At 31.9% G+C, this 27,849-nt stretch overlaps 3 protein-coding genes across 5 annotated transcripts; 1 reads left to right on the top strand and 2 right to left on the bottom strand.

Annotated features, from left to right (window-relative positions):
• Positions 1-267: 267 nt before the first annotated feature.
• LOC115882138 (sodium- and chloride-dependent GABA transporter 1-like) lies at positions 268-8,218 on the bottom strand. Its single transcript, XM_030900000.1, has 10 exons — positions 8,000-8,218; positions 3,904-4,361; positions 3,744-3,845; positions 3,502-3,685; positions 2,640-3,011; positions 2,463-2,587; positions 2,171-2,415; positions 1,912-2,115; positions 1,280-1,447; positions 268-1,222 (listed from the first exon to the last, which is right to left on the bottom strand). Exons 2-10 carry the CDS (start codon positions 4,292-4,294, stop codon positions 1,136-1,138), a joined length of 1,878 nt encoding a protein of 625 aa, XP_030755860.1. The 5' UTR covers positions 4,295-4,361; positions 8,000-8,218; the 3' UTR covers positions 268-1,135.
• A 9,035-nt stretch (positions 8,219-17,253) lies between these two features.
• Positions 17,254-21,311, top strand: LOC115882233 (palmitoyltransferase ZDHHC16B). Its single transcript, XM_030900154.1, has 8 exons — positions 17,254-17,462; positions 17,519-17,666; positions 17,720-17,911; positions 17,967-18,084; positions 18,164-18,369; positions 18,426-18,531; positions 18,587-18,779; positions 18,833-21,311. The coding sequence occupies exons 1-8, from the start codon at positions 17,419-17,421 to the stop codon at positions 19,005-19,007; spliced, it is 1,182 nt and encodes a 393-aa protein (XP_030756014.1). The 5' UTR covers positions 17,254-17,418; the 3' UTR covers positions 19,008-21,311.
• LOC115882231 (serine protease snake-like) lies at positions 21,296-27,775 on the bottom strand. 3 transcript variants are annotated; one of them, XM_030900152.1, is made up of 9 exons: positions 27,650-27,775; positions 27,286-27,555; positions 25,245-25,397; positions 25,065-25,193; positions 24,832-24,992; positions 24,433-24,542; positions 24,127-24,377; positions 23,905-24,071; positions 21,296-21,522 (listed from the first exon to the last, which is right to left on the bottom strand). In XM_030900152.1, exons 2-9 carry the CDS (start codon positions 27,395-27,397, stop codon positions 21,358-21,360), a joined length of 1,248 nt encoding a protein of 415 aa, XP_030756012.1. In that variant the 5' UTR covers positions 27,398-27,555; positions 27,650-27,775; the 3' UTR covers positions 21,296-21,357. The 3 variants fall into 3 exon arrangements, with proteins under 3 accessions (XP_030756012.1, XP_030756011.1, XP_030756013.1); XM_030900151.1 differs by having other exon boundaries at positions 27,619-27,761; XM_030900153.1 differs by having other exon boundaries at positions 21,413-21,522; positions 23,922-24,071; positions 27,619-27,761.
• Between the last annotated feature and the right edge of the window lie 74 nt (positions 27,776-27,849).

Genomic DNA, 27,849 nt, shown 5'->3' with positions numbered 1-27,849 from the left:
ATTAGAACTGTTTTTGTTTTAAATTCTGAAATATCTGGGTTTTGATGTTTTTCTCTGCGCAAACAGACGAATATATATGATAATACATATTGGAAAAATCAGGATTAGAACTTTGGAAAAATGGAGACTATTTTTAAAAGCATATTTTACATTCTTTTGTGTTCACTGTGATTTACCTGCTAATAACAATAAAATTTTAAATATTTTAAAACTTTCATCTAAACACGGTTTGCCAAAAAGAAATGATACACATGAATCATATATATATTTTTAAAGCATTTAATATCTATAAACAATTTAAATATTAATTACTAGTGTGTCTAGAAATACAAATAAATATTTTTTAATTATGCGCTAAAACATAGGTATGTATAATTATTAAGTCATTACCCCGCCTCTGGTAAGACAATAAGCATTCGAAAAACGTTGCCGATTAAATTCAATTCGTTCCTAACATTAAGGTACTGAGTGATTATGTCTTGTTAGTAGGTCATAAATCAAAACATTTTGAGAAAAAATCTGTGTCGAATATTATAATATACAACTAAAGTTAAAAAGATACTAAAATGGAAATATATACTGATATGTCATGACAATACAATAAATATTAAAACAATGCAAGTTGCTTTAGTTTAGACACACTCAATCAAGTCAAACAATCTAAACAAAAATATCATTCGCTTAGATATAAAAAAATATTACAAAAAAGTATTAATACACTTACAATATACACTTAACTATATTTGACAATATTACTAAATAATATTGTTAAGAGCTGCGCTTTATTCAAGCGGCTAGCTAATACGGTAGTAGATATAAATATACGAAAATTTTGAAATATTTTTGAATTTGCCCTGAATACATTGGGCTGAAATATACATATAGTTAGCTAACTCGCAGTACAATGCCAATTAAGTTAGCTAGCACGAGTCAGGACAGACAAAACTTCTATTAGAAACTGACTAATGTTTACCGTTGACCTGTGCAAGTACAAAGCATTGTGTTTGCATTATTTTAACTTGTTTAAAACCTGTCTTTGAAACATTTGCTTTGGACCAACATAGATACAGAAAAGGGTATTATAATATTACAAAGTGTGGGGATCACGATAGCCAGAATAATGATTTTGAAGGAACTAAATGGGAGATCCCAACGCTTGAGCTTGCATTCGCGCCCTTATTGTTTTTACATCATCATCTATCCGCACCAGCAATCGGAATTTCTAAAAACAAAAAGATATATACATTCGATGTTAAATTTACTAACAACGAAACCATACAGTTTGTTTGTCTCCAGGAGTTTTAATCCACAAATATATCATATATCCAGGAATACACAACATGGATGTTAGCGCTGTAAACCACCCAAACAAATGAGCCCACAAAGGAAATTCGTAATTCAGGTACTTCACTGGAGTCCATTGAATTAGATTAAATATAAAAACACCCTAAAAATTAATTCAATATTTAATATATGCAACTCATGGTATATATATATCTAAACAACATCTAGTAACAAAGTCTGAACTCTACAATGACTGACCATATGAATTTCTATAATTTAAACGCTAATTTTTGATAGATAAGATAATTAATGATAATAAATATTTATAAAAGGGTATTTAACAAGAAAAAAGGTATAAAATTATCACAAAATCAGAATTGCTAATTGCTAACCTACTTGGAATTTTATATTTTGAAAAAAGAATATGAGGACTTTGTTTTAGTTTATTTTGTATATATTACGGTTAAAGTCCGATGTCCGGTTAATGTCGACATTAACAGGTTAATGTTTGGGTTTGGTTTTGTTTTGTGTTATTCTCGAGATTAACCGGGTAATGTCGATATTAACCGAATATCGGACCTTGACCGTAAAATATACATTAGATAATATCAAAGTGTTTCTGCTTACTATGCATATTACTGGAGTGGCGATTGTCCAGCAGAACTTCCACCAAGAAATGGGGTAATAACCAATCATGTCCTTAATTCCATCGTAGAACTTGTTGGCTCCAAAGGCCCACGAGACGGCGATACATTCGAAGAAAATTAGGAACAACAAACTAAAACCACTTACAGCATATGAGTCTAAGATCTGGAATACGTACATCCCACCCTGAAAATAACATGTATTAATACATATAATAGATTTTAGAAAAATGAGTCCTCGCCTGTGTTATACATGATAAACCAACTAAATATGATATGAGGCAAACTATTGCGATGAATATTTCCTTCCTTTTTCTAAGAAGTTTTGGCCACTCATCAATGATAGCCGTCACAAAGCCTTCCATGGTACAAAATTGTGAGTCCAAACCTATGAGCAGAATCATGAAGAAAAATAGGCATGCCCATAAAGGTGTTCCAGGCAGCTGGAGCACTGCTGATGGATAAGCCAAAAACGCTAGTCCGGGTCCTAGAAATTAAAGCATTAGGTCATGCGTTATCAAGCATTCGTTTTACCAGAGGCAGCAACTTCGGCAACAGGCTTCTGTTGTTCGTGGGCCATAAATCCTACAACAGAAAAGATGACGAAGCCAGCAAACATGCTCGTACTAGAATTGACAACGCAAACTATCAGAGCATCCCTAAAAATAAATAAAATTAGCATTTTCTTTAATACACCTTAGAATTTATTACTTGTAAACATTGTTCGTAAATTTATTGTAACTGCCTAATGCCACCAAGGTGCCCAGACCTAAACCGTACGAGAAAAATATTTGCGTAACTGCATCAATCCATACCGAAGATTCCGTCAACTTGCTCATGTTCGGCATGACGTAAAACTTGATACCTTCCATGGCGCCTGGTAATGTGACTCCTCTAATGAGAAGAATAGTCAGGAGAACATAAGGAAACAAGGCTGTGAAGTAGACAACTTTTCCAGTCCACTTTACTCCCTTCCAAATACAGAAATAGCAGATTATCCAGACTAAAAGCAAAGTTCCGGCAAGCTCCCATCTGATGCTACCCACGTGTTCAATTCCATCGGATATTTGCAATGCTCTGCGTCTAAAAGTAACAATAATTATTGGTTTATGCCAATTAATGTTTTGTAGCATTTTAGGACTAATTATCACTAATAAAATAAAGACATTCAAAGAGCTTTAAAAATATTACGAAACAGCTTTAATTTTTAATATACACTCACCGGCACGAAAAGCAGACACCTTAAATTTTTTATGTATTTAAAATTTAATATATTTGACTTTTTAATATGTGTCAATTCTACGAGGGAAAACAAATTGTTGATATTTTGGGGAAAGCATTTTGTTTCCCCTCGTATAATTGATAGATGAAAACTTTCATTTTTAATTTAGAAAGAGATACTAAAAAGTCAAATAATTTAGCTACAAAGTGCTTAAAACTCATCATAATCGGTCCACTAGAACACAATATATAAAACTTTAAAATAAATCAAAATTTTAAAGTGCCCGTTTTTCATGCCGGTGAGTGTATTATTTTTTTTTAAATTTTATGCCAACTAATGATTTAGTCATACTCCCAGAATTCCTTGACTGGATCTGTCAGCTCCGAGACAGTGACGTTGTACTTATTGATGGAACACATCTTAGTTAAAGTGTTGTTGAGATTGTATTGTTCCCAGCATGACAGACCTCGTCTATCATAAGGATTAACACAGTATTTTGTATTCCAGTAGTTGCTACAAGTCCTCCATGGTACGTCTAAAATTATAATTAATAATAATGATTAATATTTTGCTGTTAAAAATGGATAATTTACCAGATCTAAGAGATATGAAGAAATAAAATATTGCCCAGGCTAAAATTACTATGTAGTAGATGTTCATCCAACACGACATTACTGCTGCTGCATATCCGATGCCTAGAAGATTTTAAGTAGTATAGAACTTATTAAAGAAATCTAGCCGTTCTATCTATACCTTTGAAAATTGGGGCTATTTTAAAAACGCCCAATCCACCAATTGTCATCATTTGTCCTAAAGCCAATTCCATAAAGAACATAGGGATGCCGGCTAAGATTAATGTAATAAAGTAGGGTACTAAGAAGGCACCCCCTCCATTTTTGTAGCATAAATAAGGAAATCTCCAGACGTTCCCAAGACCGATAGCTAAACCAACAACTGATAAAATGAAATCCAACTTGCTAGCCCATGTGCCTCTTTCTGGCAAATCCCTATGCTTGATGAACTGGATTTGGTTGACTGAATTGACAATGCTAGTTAAAGGTGGCAGTTCTATTTCTTCGTGCCTGTTTAAGTGAAACGTGTTCTTCAGACAGTCGTGCGTTTCGGAGCTTTTCCGGTTTGCCATCTTCAGGTCTCGAAATTACCTCGAACTGACAAATAACTGTTGACCAAACTGTCAGCTCATTACAAATCTAGAAAACGAAACATAAATTCGTATATAAGCTAAAGAAATGTATACCCTATGATGAAAAAAAAACAGCGTCAGAGCGGCCTTTGAAATAAAATTGAATGACGTCTGAGACGCCATTTTTTACATTGTACCTTATTTAATTTTCAATGCTATATGAAACTTTAGTAAACTATTATTGCGTAGAAACAATATAGATGTCCCATCTGATAGAAATGCCTATATATTCAAAATTAATTTCTCTTTTGTGATAGACAGCTTTTGTATTGGTGTCTAGATTTATCTCACATTACGAAAATCATTTTATTCTCGTTATTTAGTCCAAATACAGAATACATATTATCAAACCATTGGATTGAGAGAACAATATAAAATACATATAAATATCGAAAAAGTTCTGTAAGATTTGTACAGGGTGGTACAGTAAAGGAGGACGTCGGCTATAACTGTATTAAAATCTGTAAATAAACTAAATATTTTTTTAAATCGGCAATAAAGTTTATATTTTTTATATAAAACTTATTGCCCTGTATGTATGAAATAATTAAAAAAGTTCGGCCTCTGATAGCATATCCGAACTAGGAAATAAATGCATAATTTTTTTTTTGGCAATATTGAAATAAGGCGGAAAGGATTCTGCCTTAATCTATGGATCCTGCTAAGTTAAAGCAGTGGCGTGCAGTGCAAATCAAAGCAGGATAGGCAAAAATTGACAAAATAATAAAAAAGAATAATATAAATAAACAAAAATAGTTTTTTTTATATCGATTGGAATTTTTTTTTCAGATTTGACATCACTGTACAGGACAGTGATGGACGTACGACGCCGACAACATTAAACCACGCGTTAACTTCCCTATTCTATCTCTTTCTTACACATTAGCCTTCCAGTAATTGCGATCTGTAGAGTACGTAGAAGATTCGCAAAAGCGCAACCTTAAAGGCGGATTCACACGACTAGCGTACTTGACAAACATTTGACATTTGTTATTGGCATATACTTGCCATGTCGAGATAGTATACTTGCCAAGTACGCAATTATTGGTGTACTTGGAAAGTACACCAGTATTTGCGTACTTTGAAAGTATACCATCTTTGTAAACATTTTTTTTTCATTTGTAATCAACAAGCTTGGCGCTCACGCGGCGCGATGAGTGACAAATAATTGCACAAGTAAACCACTCACACAACATGCAAGTAAAGGGCAATAACAAAATGTATGTAAGTAAATATATCTTAAGTAAGATGGGCAAAAGAAGTTGGGCAAAGAATGCCTAGAGAAGCTGAACAAATTAGGCAAAGAAAATAAAGTCCTCCTACTCTGGATGCTCGCTTACCAAGGGATAGAAGGCAATGAAAAAGCAAACGATCTAGCTAGAAAAGGAGCGAACACTCCATTAACTGGACCAGAACCGTTCTGCTTTCCAAGCGGAAATCAACTTAAAGCGGAACTGAAGAACCTGGAAGACTCTATTTGTAACCTGGAATAAAAATTCTCTAAAGGTCAAGACACTCGAAAAAGTTCCTGAGATCTTACGACTCAACGGCGAATGCAAATTCTGTGGGGGAAAATCACTGAGTTCGTCGAGACCACAACTGTTCGTGCCATAAACATGGGTGTGGCTGATGTCGAAGATGGAGAGAGCTGGCCTCTGTGGAGCCGTCTCAGATACTGGCTTTTGTCAAAGCCTTGAGACTATATAATGAGTAATAAGTCGTTATAACTTAAGAAAGGGGAACGCACAATAGATCTGTAAGGTCGCGGTGATTGACCCCCTCCTAAACATTCTACATTTTACATCTTAAGTAATATCTAGAATAAAAATAAGATACAAAATGCTTAATGCGATGTCATAATATAAAAATAAGATTTTATGATATCGCCTAGGGTAGGCAATGCCTTCTTGTCTACATTTATGCACGCCACTGAGTTAAAGAGTCGGAAAATTCAAGCGAATATTTAAACGAATAAAATTTGACAGGAAAATAAAGTTTACCGTCATTTTTTTCATTGAATAAAATGAAAAAGTCAATAGCTACGTGGGTATATAATCTATGTAATGTATATTACATATATCTGGGGCATTAATATTATGTAACTGCTTATATCCGTTAAAAAGTTTATTTGCTTTGCCATTTAGTAATGCCCCTTTTTAGCTCTTCATCAGACATTATTATCGTTATAAATTATAAATATACAGAGCGATCACTCTTATATTATTTCACAAGTACAAATAAACACTATATATGATTGGAATACGTATTTTTCTAAAATATTTTTTTTGCGATATTTAATGTAGCTTTAAAAGTATTTAGATTCATTTTTAGTTGTTCATCGGACATAACTGTGAATTATACAGGATGAGTTTTAATTAAAAGCAAATATTTTCAGGGCTGGTAGATCACGAAAAAATATATTTTCTGTTTGCCGTTTCTCAAATGGGTTGTAAGAAAACCTTACAAAATAAAAATATATTTATATTTCTTAAAATTTGAGAACCACTGCATTGTTTGTGTTTTTTGTTCGTTGTAATTAAAAAATTAATATTTAGTCTACTACTTATGTTGCCATATTATCAAGATAATTTTTTATGTGAAAATTTGTCACACATTTTTTTTTCCACGGAAAAACTTCATAGGCGTGTTTTCGGGGTCGAAATATACAACCTGTAAAAATATTTGCACTTATTTGAGACTCACTCTGTGAATATACAGAGCGATCATTTTTATTTTACTTCAGCTAAACAAAGATATTCATTCTATAATAATACATAGGTACGATTAGAATGCATTAAATCATTTTAGAATATTTAAAATATTAAGCATTTCATAAATATACTTTTTTAATAACAGTTATAATAATAACAATATGCTTAATCTTTTAGGGCATACAAAGTTATATCCTAACAAAGAATAATTTTGTTAAAGCGGATAAAATAAATTACCATATTTTACGCTTCAAAATAATAGTTAAGATTGAATATACCAAGCGTTGTAGGTAGTTAACAGCTTGTATGATAGAAACTATTAAGTTCCACTTATAAAATGAATTTTTAAATGTAATGCAGAGACATATATTTTATTACTTATATATTATTTTATAATGCGAGAAGAACATTTCATAAAAAATATTATAAGCTTGATTTTGACTACGATATTTATTTTTTAGAATATATTCTTTTAATTTCTGTTTTAGCATCACCCATAATATCAGTGATAGTTCAGATTATAATGCACATTAAATCAATTAGAAATTAATAAATTTTTATATCATAATTCTATCATCTATAGAAATATTTTTTTTGTAAATACTACGAATACCTAGTCAAAAAAATAATTTATTTTGATAAATCTTTGAATCTTATCATGGTATAAGAATTATATAATTTTATAAAAATGTATGAGGAAAGTCCGGAATTTTCAGATAATAACTTGTACAAGGAATGAAACGAATAAAAAACTTTAAATTATATTAAGTTATTAACTAAATACTATTAAAAAAACATATTAATTAATTTAATATCGTTTAATTTTAAAGTGTTTTTGATTTTTTCTTTGAAAGGTACGTATACGAAAACGAATCTAATCTTAATTAAATATTTAATTATTTGTAATAATGGTAGAAACATAAACAATACTTACGACTTTTTACAAGACGACAACTTTCCCTTGACACTGAATAAATTCACAAAAAAAAGAGCAAATGACACAAGAAGGGAGAATAGAGACTGAAACAAGCGGCTCTATCTCGCGAATGAGAGCGCACTTATCTACCGATAACGCGCGTGGTCCTGCCTTTGGCTCTAAATTATTCCTGCCGAGATTCCAATGGTACTGGACACGTACTGGCCGTTCAAAACATTTTACAAAACATTTGAGCAGACCTGGAGAAGGGGCTAATTGATTCTTTGGTTCCATGGCCCTCCAGTGCTGCTGCCACTGGAAATAGTGACAAATTATATCCGGATGATTCAAATTCACAGAATTTTTTTCGAGATTCACTTCCTGTTCAGCTTGCATTATTAAATACCACTTAATTGCATTAAGCTCCCCATTTTATAGTTTATATTTTATATATAATTGTTAAAAATATATATTTTAGATTCTAATATAAAATTAGTCTTTTCTTTATATACTCCATAGACACTTTAAAATTTTGATGTATTTTAAAGTTTAATATATTTTGTTTTATTGGACCGATTTTAAAATTATTTGACTTTTTAGTATCTCTTTCTAAATTAAAAAAATAAAGTTTCCATCTGTGGGGGAAAACAAAATGTTGATATTTTTGGTAAAAGTTTGAAACACCCTGTGGAATATGTTAAGACAGCAACGAATTTAAAAATCATTTTATCATCCAGGTTCATCTAAATAGCTTTATTTTTGTTGAGATATTCGCTTTTGAAGAAGACACTAACATTTTTCCGTAATTTTTATATTAAAACCATGCCTTTGCTTTTGGTCCTCTAGTCAACAGAGCTAGTAAATTGGGGTCCCCAAGCAGGCCTTCTTAACATAAGATTTGCTTCGTTTAATCTCCTTCTTACAGTCCGTTCAGTTACTTGTACGTTGCTTTTCCAACTTCTAGACTTAAAACCATTTCTGCAAGAGTAACTGCCCAACAGCCAGCAGACAGTAATAACATGATTTTTCAATAACAGTGACATTACATAAACACTAATTCATAGGTCTGTTGACTGGAACCAAAAGCAAAGCATGGTTTTGTGTGAGGTTCAAGTTAACGTCTTCTTTCTGCTGCAATGGCTAAACTGGACGGGACCTACTTTAGCTTTTTTCGTTTTCCTGTTATTACCGATTCTGAACCGTCCTAGAACTCTGCAGCGCATGCGCAAATGAAATAATGTCTTCATATTTCCTTCTGCGCATACGCATCACAGTTCTAGGACGGTTCAGAATCGGTAATAACAGGAAAACGAAAAAAGCTTTTGTTTACGCGGAATCTGAACCGCGGTCCTCGGCCATATCATGGTCAATGGCCTACCGACTTAGGGAGTGTCTAAATTAACTCTTACTCATGAGATATCCGATCTCATCCGGCCTCGAACCGACGTGAATGAGCAGTGTGTATCAATAGATTTTACACTTTTCCCTTGGACAACAGCACGATGCAAAGTTTCGAACCGGTCACCCGTCCATCAACTAGCATCGCCTTACGTCGCTTAACTTCGGCGTTCTAATGGGAACCGGTGTTTCGACGTAGCTGGGCCGTTGCCCAAAGCATGGTTTTAATGTCAAAATTACGACAAAATGTTAGTGTCTTCTTCAAAAGCGAATATTTCCAAAATAAAATAAAGCTATTGAGAGGAAAAAATGAAACTATCGAGAAAAGATCCACTTAGATGATAGAATGATTTTCAAATTCCTTGCTTTTTTAACATATATTCCACAAGATGTTCCAAACTTTTACCAAAATAACATTTTGTGTTTCCCTGTATAATTGACAGAAGGGAACTTTTATTTTTAATTTAGAAAGAAATACTAAAAAGTCAAATAATCTAGCTACAAATTGCTTAAAAGATCATCAAAATCGGTCCACTAGAAAAAAAAAACGGCGTCCAGTTGGCTGGGAAATGAGGATCGATGACATTTCCCACATAAATTTATAATAGAAGATAGACCTTCTGAAGATATCAAAATATTTACTTTTTTATTTTTATTTATAGAATTTTCACAAATTATGCTTTCTAACACTTTTAAACCGGTGTATTTGTATATGCTAGTTTTTTACGATATTCTCCGATGGCGGCAGGGGGGTAGGGGCACAGGCGGAGAATGCACCAAGCTTATACATATAGTAATCAGAGCTGCAAGAAGTCAGTTTTAAAAAGACTTAAGTTTTAAGTCATTTCTTAAAGCAAAATGATTTAAGTCTTAAATCAAATTTAATATAAAGTTCAAATGACTTAAGTTTTAAAGATTTAAATCTTTTTTAATGAGTTAAATCTTTTCCAAAAAGACTTAAATCTTTAAAAAGACTTAAATCTTTTTTAACGACTTTAATCTTTTTCTATTTCGGAATAAAGACTTAAATCACAAGTCATTTTGAAAATGACTTAAATTTTAAATCTTAAGTCAGCTTTCAAAACTTCAAAGCAAATGATTTAAGTCATTAATATCATTTAAGTCAAAAAAAAATTCTGTGACCTTGCAGTTCTGATAGTAACAGTTATAATTACGGGAATCATTTACCTATTGTAACTATATTTTTATAACAAATGTTACAGTTTTGATATCCGAACAACAGTAAAAAATAAAATTTTGCTATATTCAACGCCTGGAATTTTGTAAATACGCTTCTGTAGTCCAGTTTAGCACATTCATCTTTTTGCGTCCATATTTTTAATTGCCCCTTAATTATACCTGAAATGAAAGGTCTTTGCAGTTGAGCTTGGATACAAAAAAACGAAAACGGAAGTAGACAATCGGCATCAAGCGCTCCCCCTTGGGCGCCATATTATAATAACCGTCAATGATGAAATGGAGAGGGAGAAGCACATCCGATCTTTATACCAAATGGGGGACATGCAGACACTATAAAAAATCTGATATCCAAAATATTTAAAAAAACATTTTTTGCTATCAAATTTCTTCAACTAAGAGTAAGAGAGTAATTTCTGGAAAAAGGGCTGGGGGTTCCTCCAAGGAAACAGAAATCCAAAAAATAAAAAGTTATTTTTTTAGAGGAAAAGAGGGTAATGTGGAATACTGTTAGTAATTTGGAATACCCATTTATTGAAGCTATGCGAAGCGCGATCTGTTTAAATATGGTATAAACTAATAGTTCGGCTTGTATTTAGTGGGCAACAGGGTTTGTAATTATTTAAATATATAGTACAGAGCAAAAATATATGAATAAAGAATTGTGACGTGACAAAATCTTTCCTATTGGAAATTAAATCGGCAATCATCGCCCTGCTTTTTTATTTAAACTAACTTTGATTGGGTCTTCAGATAAGTATTGGTTTATATTTTAATTTGTTAAATGTATTTTTATGATATATTAATGCATATATATATTTTTAAGGATTATGGCGTAGGTCTTCATGTTGCTAATTTGTAATACTATAACTGATGTAAATTTGGAATAGTCCAAATTAACGTTCATCTTACTGCTTTTCGATTCTATAATGTATGTAAATTTCTTTGGCACGCACTGTAGGTTAACCTCCTTGATATGTTTAAACATATAAGGTGTCCGGTGTCGATATATTTGTCTTAATCTGATCTTAATTGTAGAGATAAAGGTAACAGGTATTTCGACCTCCTCAGAACTCGCTCTAGAATTTGATTTAAATAGAGAGCCAGAAGAGACTGTAGCTTTGTTCGAGTTCTTGTTATTTCCGATTCTGAACCGTCCTAGAACTCTGCAGCCCATGCGCATATGAAATACTTTTTTCATATTTTCTTATGCGCGTGCGTATCACTGTTATAGGATGGTTCAGAATCGGTAATAAGAAAAACCCAAAGTAAGCTGTTATGTTTTTTTAGGCGAAGGAAAGGTACAAGGGGAGAATAGTAGGATCAGTGCCTCACATGCACAGTGCATAGTGGGATCAGTGCACTCTGTGTTATAAATGACGCCGGAACGTATTTATGTGTGTGACTACTGTAAATATTTTACCTAATTTTCTCTTTTAACAATATTTAATATTTGGATACTTTTTTAACAATGTTTTATTTACCTTTTTAATATAAACAACATATCTGCTGCTATTTTGGTGGTATTCCAAATTATCTGCATATTAACGTTGAGAGACCCACTGCTGTTTTGATTGTTTTTGTCTTTGCTTATCAGGTCTGCTGTGAATTTTGTCTGCTATGAACTTTATCATCTGTCTCTGCTCTGGTGAAAAAAAAGTGAAGTTATATTTCTTGTTCATTTCCTGATAGTCTTTTATTTTTACTTTAAATGTGGTAGACAATGATTCAGTGTTAAAACTAAAAGAGTTTCGGACTTCCGTTGATGATACCTTTATAATCTGGAAAGGAACCGATAGACAGTTGGATTCCTTTCTTAATCATCTTAATTCACGAAATAACTCAATCAGATTCACGATTGAGAAAGAGAAAAAATTCTGCCTGCCGGTTCTGAATGTTCTTGTCAGTAGAAGCGATGGATCTATTAGCACAGCTGTATATAGAAAATCAACACATACGGGAAAATATTTAAATTCCCAGTCGAACCATTCTGAAGCAACCAAAAAAGGTATAATTAAAACACTATGTCATAGAGCAATCGCTATATGCAGTAAACAAGAATCTCTGAATTCTGAACTAAATAATATTAAAACCGATTTGCTTCAGAATGGTTACTCTGCAAAATCCCTAGACATTATTATATTCAATTGCAGGTCCGACTCATTGGTACGCCAGCCTGAGGAGGATGCCTCTCTCTCGACGATTCGATATGTGAAAGGAACATCGGAGAAGGTCAGGCGAATATAAAATTAAAACTGTTTTTAATTCTGGGACTACTCTGAGAAGTGTTCTAACAAAAACAAAACCTGAATCATCAAACCAAGAGAAAGAGTGCCTTCTAGAAATCCTGTACAAAAGAATCATATAATTCAACTTCATGAGTTCCATACGTATATGACCAGAAATATATTTGATCGTCTTGATACCGAAAATAGTCGAATGGCTTCAAAAATAACTTAATAGTAAACTGTTTTTAAATGATTCTAAGTATGAATTAACTATTTTATATGCAAGTACTAAGTACTACAAGGGTACTACTAAGTACCAGAGGTGGGCCTGAAAATCACCACCTTGACTATATGACCAGTCCGACACTGTCCAGATTTAGAATCATCATGGAACTCATTGGAGCGAACTGGTCTTTGTTTTAGTCTTGCACAAAAAGTAAGACAAGTACTATCAGTGGTGGATACAGAGGGGGGGCCTATGGGGCCCAGGCCTTCCCTAAGATCTCTAAATTGTGTTAAATATTAGGCTTTTTCGTTAAAAATGGCTCGCTAAACAGCATATTCTATATTACCTTTTATTTGGACCCCCCTAAAATACATTCCGGGCCCCCCCTAAAATACATTCCGGGTCCCCCCTAAAATTAATTTCTGTATCCGCCCCTGAGTACTATACAATACCAACGTTTGATCTGTAAGATCGGCCAGTGCAAGACTGTAAGGTGGGTACTCACTGAGCGAACGAATTCCGAACGAACAACGAAGTCCAAACAACGAAGGTTCTGGGTTCGTTCGGCCGTAATTCAGGTACCCTACCAATGAGCGAATCCGAAACGAATGCAGAAAGTTCGCTGTTTGGTTGGCTTCGTCGGTTTGTGAGTTTGTTTAGCAGAAAAAATGTGTGACAAAATTATAGCGGCATCAGCTTTTATAATTATTGCGGGATCACTAAAAGTAAAAAAACAAAAAAGGAAAAGAAAACATTGGATGTCAAAGGTTTATCACAGTCGGGATAAATATAGGGACTAGACTGCTTCCATGCATCTTTTTTTACTTTTGTTATGGTACAAATTGGAAGGATTCCATAACAATTCCTCCTTTCTATATGCTTCAATTAAATCAATTGTAAGTTCGTCTGTCCATTGAAGTTTACCAGACATCTTGAATCTTTTAAACTTAAAAACACAGCGTCCAAATGTAAATAATATAAATTCGGATTCGGAGTTCCCCCAAAAAATTAAAAACCCGCGAATCTCGTCAACACCGAACTGCGAATCTCTTTGATGTACCGCTCTCCGACTGAACGCAGGCGACGGCGAACCGAACTTAAAAATGCCATTCGATTCGCCTTCGCATTTACGTACACACTTGACGAATCATTCGGAGTTCGTTGTTCGTTCGCTCAGTGAGTACCCACCTTTAAAGGTGCGTATTCACTATCCGAACGAACGAACGAATGTTCATTCGTTCGTTCGGTAGTAGTATGGACGGGACCGGATTTTAGAACCAAACGAAAATACCTTAACCCATTCGTTTGCGGACGCCTTTGATGTACCGACTCGAAACGGATGGTCGAGCGAACGAACAAACGAACGACCGCATGCGTTCGTTCCACCGTCCAAATATACCGAATTCCATTCGTTCGCTCGCTCGCTCGTTCGTTCGTTCGTTCGGATAATGAATACGCACCTTAAGACGAATACCAAGCATGCATTTTCTGTAATGCAAGACTCTTGTATTTTTTCACGTTTATATGATACAAGAAATTACTTATTTGTTAAAGTTATTTTAATTTATTTTATTACAAAAAATAGTATTTTTCCGATTATTGTATAAAATTTTAAAGAAAGGAATACTGTTTCAATATAATATATTGAAAAATAAACATTTTTGCTAGAACAATATTCTAATAATTTCTGTCTTTAAAGTTTTATTTGCATTAAATTACCAAAAATATGTATTTTTTATTTAAAGATTTTCTATGCAAAAAGTGCATCTACTAAAATCTATTATAAAATGTAAGACTTACAAGAGTCTTGCGCAAGACGGTATTACAAAATAGTTGGATTGTTAAGTTTTCATAAAGGAGAGTTAACGAAATGTTTTGTTCTTAATCATTTCCACTATGTAATGTATTTTAAAAAGGGGCATACGGTATATATCGAGCGAATATGTATATTTTGTTGAGAAAAGTTCCTTGGAGAATCACATAGTACATCACTGATACAATTGGCACGACAGCTTGAGTGGTAAAACAATAAAACAGAATTGAATGAGTCGTTCGAGCTGCCAGATAACGAATTAATTTAGAAGAACGAGCGTTAGTATTTAAATGTTCATAGGCATTATAGCACTACATCCCAGAAATCGTATTTCCTGGTTAGGATACATCCTCCTAATAGAGAACGTAAAGGAAGTGACTGATCGCACTCCACTCATATTTACAGGGTGTTCCAGCATTCCGATAAATCTCTATATCAGATTTCTGCTTTGAGGCTTTCACTCCAAGTCTTTGTTTAAATTTATATTTTACAATAGTTTTGCGCATATTTCAAAGAAATATTTTTTTCAATATAGTGAACGATTCAAACACATTTTCTATGTACTTTTAAGCTCAGTGTATTTGCCATTAAATTCCGTAAATAATGTAATATTATGTAGGTAATTAGTAAGAGTAGTCATAAAATAAGACTTTTAAACAAAAAGGGTCATTCTTCGACATTTTACATATTCGTAGTCATGAAAATTGGCGATTTTTATCATGACACCAATTTTGTTAAAACTGCTGCTAATCATTAATTAAAAGGCGTAGAATAAGAAAATATAGGCCATTGTAGTCTTACGAGTACGGTATTAGTTGTTGGAGACGTTTTAACCATCATCAAAAATAGCGCTTGTCACCGATTATGTTAAAACTGCTGTTATATACTAATTGAAAAGCGTAGAATATTAAAATATTTGGCCATTGTAGCCTTAGGAGTGCGGTACTTATTGTAGGGGACTTTTTTGACAATCACTAAGACTACATAGCTCAAAAACAAGGGCTCAAAAAATTAATTTTCTCACAAAACTAAAGTATCTAAGCGAACAAAGGTGTATATTTTCTGAATCTACATAAAATTTCCTATAAATACTGATATTTTCATAATATTAGGTCTATGTTTATTATTTCTTTAAGATCTTTGAAAATATACAAAACCAAAAATTGACATTTTTTCACTTCATATAATACATAAAATAATCATGAAAATAGTCGATTTTTGGTGATGCCACCATTTTGTTAAAACTTCTGTTATATACTAATTGAAAGGTGTAGAATAAGAAAATATAAACCATTGTGCTTTCACCAAAGGGTTTTACGAAAAAACTGTTTTAGGGGAAGTTTTAACATTTTTAATCTAAGGTTTTAACCATAATCAAAAAATGCTCAAAAGCAAGGCTTCAAAAAATTTATTTTCTTACAATTTTCAAACCAAATCGTCTAATCCTTGGAAGGTGTATATATTCTGAATTTACATAAAATGGTTGTTATCTACAAATGCTGATATTTCCATAATATTAGATATATGTTTACTATTTCTCTTAAGACCTTTAAAAATGTGTAAAAATATTGAAAAAAACTGAATTGGAAAATAATGACTATATGTAGTAAAAAGTGGAAAAATGGACATTTTTCCACTTGTTTCCTTACATGTAGTTTTGGTTTTCGTCATTTCAGCGATTTTATAACTGCTAAATAAGGAAATATAGGCGTTGTATATTGTGACCTTACAAGTACACTATTATCTCTTAAAATTAGAAACTTAGATGAACCCATTATTAATTTATTAATATTAACATAATAAAATACAGCAACTTTTTTTATGCTAGATAGGTAGGTATAAAAAGAATTATATAACGTTAATATAACCCTCTCCTTTATATGTTTTGAGGCTTTATTACAAAAAGGATAATATTACTCCATATGCTTTAATTAAAACATTAAAAATATATTATATAAAATATTTCTTTTACAGACATATAAAAATATATATAAACTTTTATTATCCTGTATAAAACCTGGCTCATAGAGTAAACCTGCATTATTCAGGGCACTTTATAACACTTAAAATTTGTTGCGGTTATTAACAAATCCCATTCGTATTGTGAATATGAACTCAATTTCTTCATAAAATTTAACTGATTTGTGTAAAATATCTTGTTAACTTTGTTGTTAATGCCAATTAGGAAAATTACGCGTACAGAATTGTTAACTAGGTGTTATTATTTACGCATTCCCATCATATTGCAAGTTATAAAATTGTATCAGTTCTGAAAGGAATTTTATTCTAATTTTTCTATAATATATTTTTATTTTTTTGTATAGAAAATATTGATTTTCTGGAAATAGGAGTTTAGACTTTAGCCACGCCACAAAGTGCACAGATAGGAGCTATAGCCACTTCCTTATCTGACCTTTAATAAATTGTCAACGGTCTGACAGAAGTTTGAGGTTAGAAACGAAAATTGATTATTTTTCAGATGTGATCCAACAAAAATTTGTGTAAATAATTGAAAAATCACAATGCATTGTAGAAAGAACTTATGACATGATATTTTCCTTCCTCCCTTAATATAATGGCTTGGTATTGGAGGGCTCTACGTGTTAGAAAATTACTCTGGTAAACAAATATTAAAAATTCATTTGAAACCTTTAAAGAGCTTTATATAATTTTAGCCCATCTGTAAGAAACTTTTATTTAAAATGTCGTATTACCTACCTTTCACTTACTTACAATCATTTTATGGATGCAAGTTATATGGCCGATGTGTGTATGGGTCCAATGTTTTGGTTTGTTGATACATTTACCCATGCTATTGGAAAAGTATGTAGGGCCAGAGGAAATTAATATACTTTATAAAACATGATCTGTTTCAGCTTTTAGTGGCAGCTGTAATAAGCTTAACAGCATCAGTTATTTTTATTGCCTATTGGATTGGTATACCATATTGGTGGAAGAAAAACCATTACGCATGTATCTTTCTAGTCACTTTAGGTCACTGGCTGTTAGTAAATATTTGTTTTCATTATTATATGGCCTGCACAACACACCCAGGATTTCCACCAGAAGTAAAATATTACATCTCTGTCTTATTTTTTAATTATTAAGTCTCCTTTTTCTAAGGGTGAATTAATAACTGAAGCTGTAAGCATATGTAAAAAATGTATAGCTCCTAAGCCACCAAGAACCCATCACTGCTCAGTATGTAATCGGTGTATTTTAAAAATGGATCATCACTGTCGTATCCTTTTATATATTAAGACAGTCAATATAGCTTTTAAGAAGTTTTTGGTAAATATTTCCTTAATCTTACTTTATAGCTTGGTTAAATAATTGTGTAGGTTATAGAAACCACAGGTATTTCTTTATGTATATGGCATATATGGTGGTTGGGGTGATATATTTAATTATGGCTGGATGGGAACTTGTCTATAACTCCATAATGCTAAGTGAAGATGGTTGTGATGAACTAGAATTAGAAGGTCATTCTGTAAAAATAAATAAGACTGGTGCTTTAATACCAGTGGTAATTTTGTTGAAAACAACTTAGACATATTTTATGTTAAATACCTTTTATTGCAGACAGGCACAGTGATATTAGATTCTTCATTTCTGGAGGAACATGAATTAGAACCAGTGAATCCTTACAGAAGAAAAGCCCTTATCTATATGGCATTAATAAATTTAGGTATTAGATTTCAATTTGTTGTGATTTAAATACCACTATTGAAATATTTTTGCAGGTGTTTTATTTGCTTTAGGAGCCCTATCAGTTTGGCACTCTCTTCTCATTACTAGGGGTGAAACAAGTATAGAAGCAAACATTAACAAAGCTGAAACTTTAAGGCTGAAAGAACAAGGCAAAACTTATAGAAATCCATATAATTTTGGACCAAAAAATAATTGGATTTTGTTTCTTGGTCTTGTTGAAGGAAGGTATAAATGATATTTTTATTACAATTTTACTTTTGTACATAGTAAACATTTAGGGTTTTTTGGAAACATATTCTTTTTCCATCAACACATGAACCTATTGGTGATGGATTATTATGGTCAACCATTCATGATGATGAGAAAGCAGTAGAGCAAGAAGAAATTTTTAAGCTATGCAAAATGAAAATCCATGATGTAAATAATGTGGAAGAGGTGATATTAAATAAATAGAAAATAGTTTTTCTACTCAATTTCATGCAAAGCACCAGTCTTATTTATTTTTACATAATTAATAATGTATAATTTTGTGCTTTTTTATAATATACTGATTATATGCGGAATAATTAATATATACTTATAAAAATAGATACATTTCTAAATATTTTTAAATCACAAATTAATTGATCAATTATTGAATGTTATTCAAGTAAATTTCCTGTTAAAAGTTGGATTTTTATGTAAATTACAATTGCATTGTTTTATTTTATATTATGCATTTAGATCATTGTTTTACAACTATTTATTGTCGGTGTAGCATTTAAAGACCTACAAGTGTACAAATACACAACTACATTTTTTAATGTGAGAGAAATTTTATTAATTTGGATTTGATGGATTTAATAAAAGTAAAAGGAGAATTTGAACTGCAACAACTTATGATTATAATTTTTTTTATATCTAAATTAATTTCTAATATTTTTTACGTACATGTTAATAATTAAAAAGATATACTTCCAACTGTTATATATTAAATTAGTGTTATTTAATTGACAAGCTTTTAGCTTCATTAACAATTTTAATTATTTTAAATATCTCCAAATATTTTCCAATATAATCACGGGTACTGGGTGTCCAAAATGAGGAGTAAGTGATAAACTTTAATGACTATATTATATTGCTAAAAGTAAGAACATATTGGTATATGCATGTTAGATATAAAAATCAAATGTTTTTACTGTGCACTTTGTAATATTTTGTTGAAATTATGTTCAGAGAATTATGGACACCATCTATGTACAGGGTGGTCCGAATTGTTATTCGGGAAACTTCCGCAGCATATTCTGCAAATAAAAATAAGTAAAAAAGTTTGATAAATGTATGTCCTAAAATGCATCGTTTCGGAGGTACAGGGTGTAGAGTTTCATTTTTATTTTAGTTTTATCCAAATCATTTCTGAACCACCGTTGATAATTGGATGAAAATTGTTATCTGGTTGTTTTTTGACTTGATAAATTTTATTTCAATGTCAATATGACTCCTACTGGTAGGTGGCGCTGCCTACATGTTTTTTAACCGATTTGAAGAGTAATGATTTTTCGTCCGTACCGGTATAAAATTTTTTTCGATGTATATTTTTTCACTCAGTACCTAGTGTTATACAGGTACGGACGAAAAGTTATTACTCTTCAAAACAGGTAAAACATATGTGGCTCCTGAGTCATACTGACATCGAAATTGAGTTTATCCTATCAAAAAAACACGCAGACACCAATTTTCATCCAAATATCGGCGGCAGCTGAGAAACTATCTGGAAAAAATCGAATAAAAAATGAAACTGCTACACCCTGTATCACCGAAACGAAGCAGTTTAGGACATATATATTTATACGAACTTTTTTTACTTATTTTTATCTGCAGTATACCATTCAGACCACCCTGTATATTCTGGATATATGCATTAGTTATCAAACACATTATTTTATTTAATTTTAACACATTTTTATTTGTATAGTCTTTGACAGGTATCTGCTAGTTTTAAGTTTTATTTCTGTACAAATTGACTGTTATAAACACCAGAGATGACACAACTGCTGTGAAAATCAATTTTTTGTTTATTAAATTTCTAAAATTATCTTTTTTATTAAATCTAATTTATAAACAGTAAATGTGATATGTGCTTCAAATCTCTGGTTTTTTATATTTTTAGGATACATTTGTATAATTTATTTTATATGAAGGCTAATACATATTGTAATAGAAATGAAAAATATCGTAAAAGAAATGAAAAAAAAAGGCAAAAAAGGCTAATTAAGATATGATCCTTTCACTAATAAGTACAAGGTATTGTTATTATTAATAGAATGTCTAGGGCGTGGCTTGAAGTAAAACATTCTTTATTTATTATTTTATAATTAATTCTAACATCAAAGATATTCAGATGTAGATTACTATGTTCTTGTCATACAAGAGTTGTTTTACATATACAAATATGTATTACTTAAGTAGTGTACGTACTTTTTTACCTTCCAAAGAAAAACTTCCTTAATTTTGTTGATTTAGTAATATAAAGACATAGGATAAGAAAAGGTTTGGAGACAGATTACATTATTGTCAATGTATTATTACCATTCTTTGAGATAGAGTAACATAAATTTTATATGTATTCCCACTGTGATTGTACTGTAATTATGAACTATTCAGCTAACTATAAAAATGTTCCAAGAATAAGTTACCTTTTGTTACTGAATTCTGTTTATTATCAATATAGGATGCTCAATGTAGAATATATTAAAATACATATTCCTTTTTGTTTTACTTATGTGTTTTATTTAAAAAATATCTTAATAATATATAAATAATTTTACCAAATAGTCTGTTCTATCCAACTCACATATTCTGAAATTTTAGTATACACTGCAGGTGTATTTGCTTGAGCGCAAAGTTTTCCAAATGATGTCACACCAATTATGTAAAACTTGCACCAATTTTGTTTATCTGTTATTACTAGAGGACCACCAGAATCTCCCTAAAATGGAAAAAAATATTCGTCTGTTATATGCTTAATAAATTTTTAACAGGGCTATTATGACGTCTTTTTTAATTCACTCGAAGGGCATAGTTACATACAGAACTGCAATAATTCAATTTCAAAAAGATTTAATACAAGTCTTAAGTCATTTATTATAAAATTTCTCGTATTATCGATTGGCCGATTTCTTTATTACCTTTATTATTCATTATTTGAACGTACAAATGGGACTAAAACCGCAAAAAATAAAATGGCTAATTATCCGAATAACTACTAATACAAATATGTTATTTATAAAATTTAACCGATCTTGTAGTAATTTATATGTATCCATTACAGGTTTAGATGTCATCGAATACATGTCTATTAAAAAAAAAGCGGTGATATGTTTTGATCACTATGTAATCAGTCGTTGGCCTAAGCTAAGGGCTGGAGGATTTTAATATACTCTTCAGTATAGGTATTCGATATCAATAAAATTTATTTCGTTCGGTTTTCGGGCTACATAAAAGGGTCGGGGATTCACTTGAAAAAAAAACAGACCGACTACGCACGCTCAACGCGACAAATTAATCAAAACCGGTTCTGAAGAACTAACTTTTAATTACTAGTGGTATTAAGTGTTGTTCAGAGAGAAAGATAATAAAATTATTTTTATTTATTCTTCTATGGTGTTGTTATCACAGGTTGTTATTTAATCTGCTGCCTGGCTGACGCCCAAGAGTTTAAAAAAATGCTGCTGTTAAAATGTATCATAAAAGTATATAAAAATCTGACTGAAGTTTTGCATGGAAAAGACTTAAATTTAAGCCTTTTTTAATTGCTTAATTCTTTTTCTATTTCGGTATAAAGATTTAAATCGCAAATAATTTTATATAATTTTAAGTCTTAACAACTCTAGTTATAATACTAGAAATAGTCTTAATACTGTTCTAACTTTAGTGTTGCTTGGTAGACAAAGCTGGAGCGACGTACAGCAAGGCAAAACCTGTGCAAACTACAGAGATTGGCATGTATCTGTATCACAAGTGCCATGAGAACTTGTCCAATAGCAGCAATGGAGGTCATCCTAGACCTAACACCACTGCATATTGTCGTCGGTAGTTATGCGAATGCGACAATTATTAGAATGGTCATTGACAGTAACAGTACTGGGAGAATTTTCAAGTCAGGGGCTTGGAACACCCCCAAAAAGAAAATTCCACTTCTCCAACTCTCAGTGGATGACACCTCACTGTAGTATTGAGTAATAAAAAGGATTGGAAGGAAGAAACGTTTGATCAGTATGTAAAAGACCATACCATAACTTGGTATACTGATGCTTCCAAAACCAAAGCAGAGACAGGGATAGGAGTATTTGGGCCGAAAACTAAATACTCCGAATCAATGGGCACCTACCCCAGCATCCTTCAGGCAGAAATTTACGCTATCGAAAGATGCGTACAATTTATCTTAGATAAGAACTATCAAAACCATGAAATAGCCATCTTATCCGATAGTCAAGCAGCACTAAACGCGATCAACTCAGTAACCATTAATTCGAAGTTGGTCAAAGAATGCATAGAGAAGCTCAACAAATTAGGCAAAGAAAATAAAGTCCTCCTACTCTGGGTGCCTGCTCACTAAGGGATAGAAGGCAATTAAAAAGCAAATGATCTAGCTAGAAAAGGAGCGGACACTCCACTAACTGGACCAGAACCGTTCTGTTTTCCAAGCGGGAACCAACTGAAAGCAGAACTGAAGAATCTGGAAGACTCCATCCATAACCTGGAATGGGTGTCCTTCAACGGTCTAAAACACTCGAAAAATTTCCTAAGAAATTACGACCGAGAAAAATCAAAGATTTTCCTTGATTTAAGTGAAAACAATCTTCGGATTGTCATGGGAATTCTAACAGGACACTGTCTTCTCAACGAACACCTTAGTAGGCTGAAGCGGAGACACAACAGTAAATGCAGATTCTGTGGGGAAAATGGTAAACTCCAGAACACCTTATCACTGAGTGCGCCGAGACGACGACCGTTCGTGCCATGAATTTTGGTACGGCTGATGTCGAGGATGGAGAGCTGATCTCTGTGGAGTCGTCTCAGATACTGGCTTTTATTAAAGCCCTGAGACTGTATGATGAGTTATAACTCGTTATAACTCAAGAAAGGGGAACACACAATAGATCCGTAAGGTCCCGTTGATTAACTCCCCTCCTAAACATTCTACATTCTACATTTTAAGTCTTAACATGTCAGCTTTCAAAAAATGAAAAATCAAATAACTTAAGTCATTAAAATTATTTAAATAAAAAAAGACTTAAGTTTTGTGTGAGCTTTCAGAGAGAGAGATTTCTGGTTAGATACCTACTGGGAATAATGTGAAAAAACTTACCAAACAGGTGTCCTTACCGCCTTTAAGCTCTCCCACACATAACATACTTCTCAAAATTCCTCTAGGTAATTGGGTTTTGTCACTTTTGAATACCCTATTGCACTCACTTACGGGATAGATATTAAGCGATACCTTCATTAGTTTATTGCTGTTTTCTCCTACGTAATCTACAACAAGTTATTAAATGTATGAGAACACTGAACTAATTAAACAATACCTCACCTGTTCTACCCCATCCTGTAGCAATAGCTACACTTTGTTCAATAGATGGTTTTGTATACAGACACGCTGGCCTTATGTACCGTGTAAATCGAATTTTTCTGTTAGTGGATATCAGAGCTACGTCGTTATATTTTTCTGGATATTTGTACTGAGGATGTGAAATAATTCTGTCTACATCATAGTCCACTCTATCAGGGTCTTCTTTAGTGTAGTCCAATTCCCCTAATCGTATTTTCCTTGGTTCTCCTTCGCTAAAAAGAGAATACCGTTTCTTCCAAATGTCTTTGGTTGATATTTAGGACCTACTCTCTTGAATAAGTGCAATGTGCAGCGGTAACGATCCATCTGTCGCTTACAATCGTTCCACCGCATCTCCAGTTTAAATCTCCATCTTCAGAGATGAAACCAATTAAAGCCTTAAGAAAGAATATATAGGAACCCAGGTTTAGGTAGAGAACCACTGAAGCCAGCAGTTTTCTACTTAAACTCGAATGCTTATAAACATAATTTAATTAGTTGGATCCAGAAATTCGCATATATCATCTTAAAATTTCATGAACTGTAATAATTTTGATTAAAGGGCAGAGAGAACTTTTTTATTTTAAATATTAGTGGTAGGATTGTCCTCGTCATCATCTTGATAAATTATGATAAGAATTATGATTTTTTTAAATTGATTAAGTTTATTTCGGTTTTAATATTTACCATAAATGGAAATTCTCCTTTATAAGCTGGCATTCCTCCAACAATAAGGGGAGAACTATTATCCCAACATTTAGTCACATTAATACTTATTGCTTCTGTATGTGTTACTAGTGGAATGACTTCAACTACCCCTGTTATATACTTAGAATACTCGTTACATTCTGTAATAAGAAAACCAAATCTATAAGTTCATATTAAAAATGGCCCCCCATTTGCCTTAAAAATCATCTCACTTTGCTCACTCTTCCTGCTGTTGTGATTCGAGCCACTGTTTCCTTGATTCCTTGAAGGAGGATCTTCGGGAAATATAAATTCATCGTTATTTAAAAACGAATTGTCATTGGGCTCTGGGGTTATCGTGTCTGAAATAAATCAGTCTTACAAACGTTTCAATTTATTTTGCAATATTTTACTTTCGCAACAGACTACAGGTGTGGTTAGTTGATAAAAACCGCACAATGTGGGTGCTATTCCTTTTTTAGCTTGTTCCTCAGCCCTGGGACAATTAAATGACAGCTTACACGTGCCAGACTCTCCTGTTGCTTTAATTTCACAACGCTCATCCACTAAAATTAGATATTCTCTATTTAACTTGAATGTATGAATGAATATAACATTTGTATAATATTTTTGGCTTGTTTCTTGTAGATAAATTTAATTTAAAAGCCTACATATTTTTATAAATATTATAAAAATTATTAATATTGAAAAAAGGTTTAAAATTAATTTAAATTACTTTTTTGGCTTGAACCTCAGCCCTAGAACAATTTTTATTAATAATCAGCACAGAATCATGTATTCTTTTTTAGATTGTTTATAAGCTCTGGAACAGTTAAATGAGAGCTTACACGTGGCCAGGATCGTTAAAAATTATAAGAACGATTTTTAATGAAAATCAGCCAAAAAAAAATAAGAACCAGGCTTAATAATTTTGATTTTTTGGCTTGTTTCTCAGCTTTGGGACAAAAAATGAGAGCCCTTAACGTGTCGACATCTACTGCTGCATTCATTTCACCAACGTTTAATATAATCTGAACAGAAGTTATTAGACTTTAATTTTAAAGCTTATGTAAAAATTGTATAAGAACGATTTTACAACACTAGGTGGTGAAAAAATAATTTAGTTATCAAAAATGTTTCTTTGTGTAACATTCTATTTTCACTAATTATTACGGCACCAGCATTAAATACTTGTAAATAGAGGGGAATACCGAATACACGGTGAATGTAAAATTTCCGTTAATTTAATAACTATATCAAATGTTTATTAGAATCGATAAATTATTTTTTTCAAATTCATGCAAGGGCAACAATTACATGAATAATAGTGAAAATACGTCAAAAATAATTCGTCGAATATATTCAGACAAAAAAATTACTCTTAAGATGCTTTGTTTATATTATTTTTTTTTAGCCTTATAGAATTAAAGAGTTCAGTATTCTTCAGTTACAATTATTTTCTAAAGATCATTTTGTAAAACTAAATACAGATACATTTGATACTTTTAATGTAACATCGTTTTTTGAGTGAATATTACAATTTATTTTATTCCATTTAATATTTTTTAATTTATTAATTTTGTGCGATTAACGGGCCATATCCCTTGAAAGGATTACCATAAACATGTTTATTTCTTTCACTATCTACTGCTATTTATTGTTGCTATTTATTTTAATACATTTATTCAAGCATTTCTAAACCTATTTATGATGTTTTCAACAAAATTCTGGTAAAAGGAATTCAGAAAAACCGTTCACAGTTCAAGAACAGTTTAAGTGCATTTTTTCATTGCATCTAAATTTCAAACGAATATAATGTATCAATATTTAAAGGAAATATTAAAAATTGTACAGTGATACGAATTGGATAGATAAATGTGATTATACTTTTACATATTTTTAAGTTTAAATTAAACTAGTATAAAGAACGGACATGTGTGAGATATTTTTGAAATCACGAAAAATGTGCTGTTTAATTCATTTCTATATAATATATGTATATAGGTGTTCTATTAAACAACAAGATATACATAACTGTCATATTTTTGGTATAAAAAAAACTATATTATTTAATATTTTAATGAATGTTCTAGTTCAACAAATAACAGAATTAAGCCTGTTTGATTTGAGGCAAAATGAACTAGCACTGTACGTCGTATATTTTAAAATGAGTGGTAATTAATTGTTTTAATAGTTTACAAGGTAGTATCTGTACATCCGTATATAATTATCAATGGTAGGTTTTCTGTTTAGGCACCTTTTTGTAAAGATTTGCTAATTTTGTACTTGACCTTCAAAGCAAATCAAAGCTGGGAAAAAATATGTTTTAATAAAAGCAATTTTTCTTTTAAAAAAATTTAAATAAAAAAATATATTTTTTATATTGTAAAATTAGAAGGGAGGATTCGTTATATGATTAGAAGGGAGGATTAGTTATATGACGTAAATATTTACCTTCCTGGCACTGACAGGTTGTAATGATTAAAAACACTAAAAACACTTTCACAATGGGACTGCATTTCGATTTCATGTTTGTGCTATAGGTCACTTTCCGCTCCAAGCTCATCCTTTGGACATACTTTACACTATATTGCTGCAAGCTCGAAAAAATCACACTGTAGTCACGATGGTATTTTCTTTATTTCTTTTTAGCGAAGCAGAGATTCAGGTTATACTTAGAATTGAAAGAAACCACTCGCCGAACGATTCACCAGACCTGAGACACTGCTCGAATAAACATCATTTAGTAAATAACTATTTTTGCTGTACGATTATTCAAATGCTTACTATATAACCTAATAATTACTTAATTATTTACATTCTAGTTTTTCAACTTTGCCTTGCTTGGTCCTTGTCTTTCTTGTTGCTGTTGAGATTTGTCGAAGTTGAGAAATTTTACCCGTTTGCTACCTCGACTTTGTCATCTTCTCTTTTTTATTCATTTATAATTGATAAACCTTTTATTATTTGAAATCAGTAGCGGGTAAATACATTATAGTTTATTGCAACAATCTACGT

The sequence above is a fragment of the Sitophilus oryzae genome, unplaced genomic scaffold (assembly GCF_002938485.1).
Source record: "Sitophilus oryzae breed Bouriz unplaced genomic scaffold, Soryzae_2.0 scaffold_177_pilon_pilon, whole genome shotgun sequence".
Classification (NCBI taxonomy): Eukaryota; Metazoa; Arthropoda; class Insecta; order Coleoptera; family Curculionidae; genus Sitophilus; species Sitophilus oryzae.
Note: the sequence above shows the minus strand (reverse complement) of the source record. Positions and strands in the feature narration are given on the sequence as shown.

Excerpts from the sequence above, each read along its gene's own strand:
- LOC115882231 (XM_030900152.1), bottom strand. The coding sequence starts at position 27,397 with ATGAGCTTGGAGCGGAAAGTGACCTATAGCACAAACATGAAATCGAAA. Across the intron at positions 24,072-24,126 it reads TACAGGATGGGGTAGAACAG|ATTACGTAGGAGAAAACAGC; the intron begins GTGAGGTATTGT and ends AACTTGTTGTAG. Across the intron at positions 21,523-23,904 it reads GCGGTAAGGACACCTGTTTG|GGAGATTCTGGTGGTCCTCT; the intron begins GTAAGTTTTTTC and ends TTTCCATTTTAG.
- LOC115882233 (XM_030900154.1), top strand. The coding sequence starts at position 17,419 with ATGGCTTGGTATTGGAGGGCTCTACGTGTTAGAAAATTACTCTG. Across the intron at positions 17,463-17,518 it reads CGTGTTAGAAAATTACTCTG|CCCATCTGTAAGAAACTTTT; the intron begins GTAAACAAATAT and ends ATATAATTTTAG. Across the intron at positions 17,912-17,966 it reads ACCCAGGATTTCCACCAGAA|GGTGAATTAATAACTGAAGC; the intron begins GTAAAATATTAC and ends CCTTTTTCTAAG.
- LOC115882138 (XM_030900000.1), bottom strand. The coding sequence starts at position 4,294 with ATGGCAAACCGGAAAAGCTCCGAAACGCACGACTGTCTGAAGAACACG. Across the intron at positions 3,846-3,903 it reads AATAGCCCCAATTTTCAAAG|GCATCGGATATGCAGCAGCA; the intron begins GTATAGATAGAA and ends AAAATCTTCTAG. Across the intron at positions 1,223-1,279 it reads CTCCTGGAGACAAACAAACT|AAATTCCGATTGCTGGTGCG; the intron begins GTATGGTTTCGT and ends TTTTGTTTTTAG.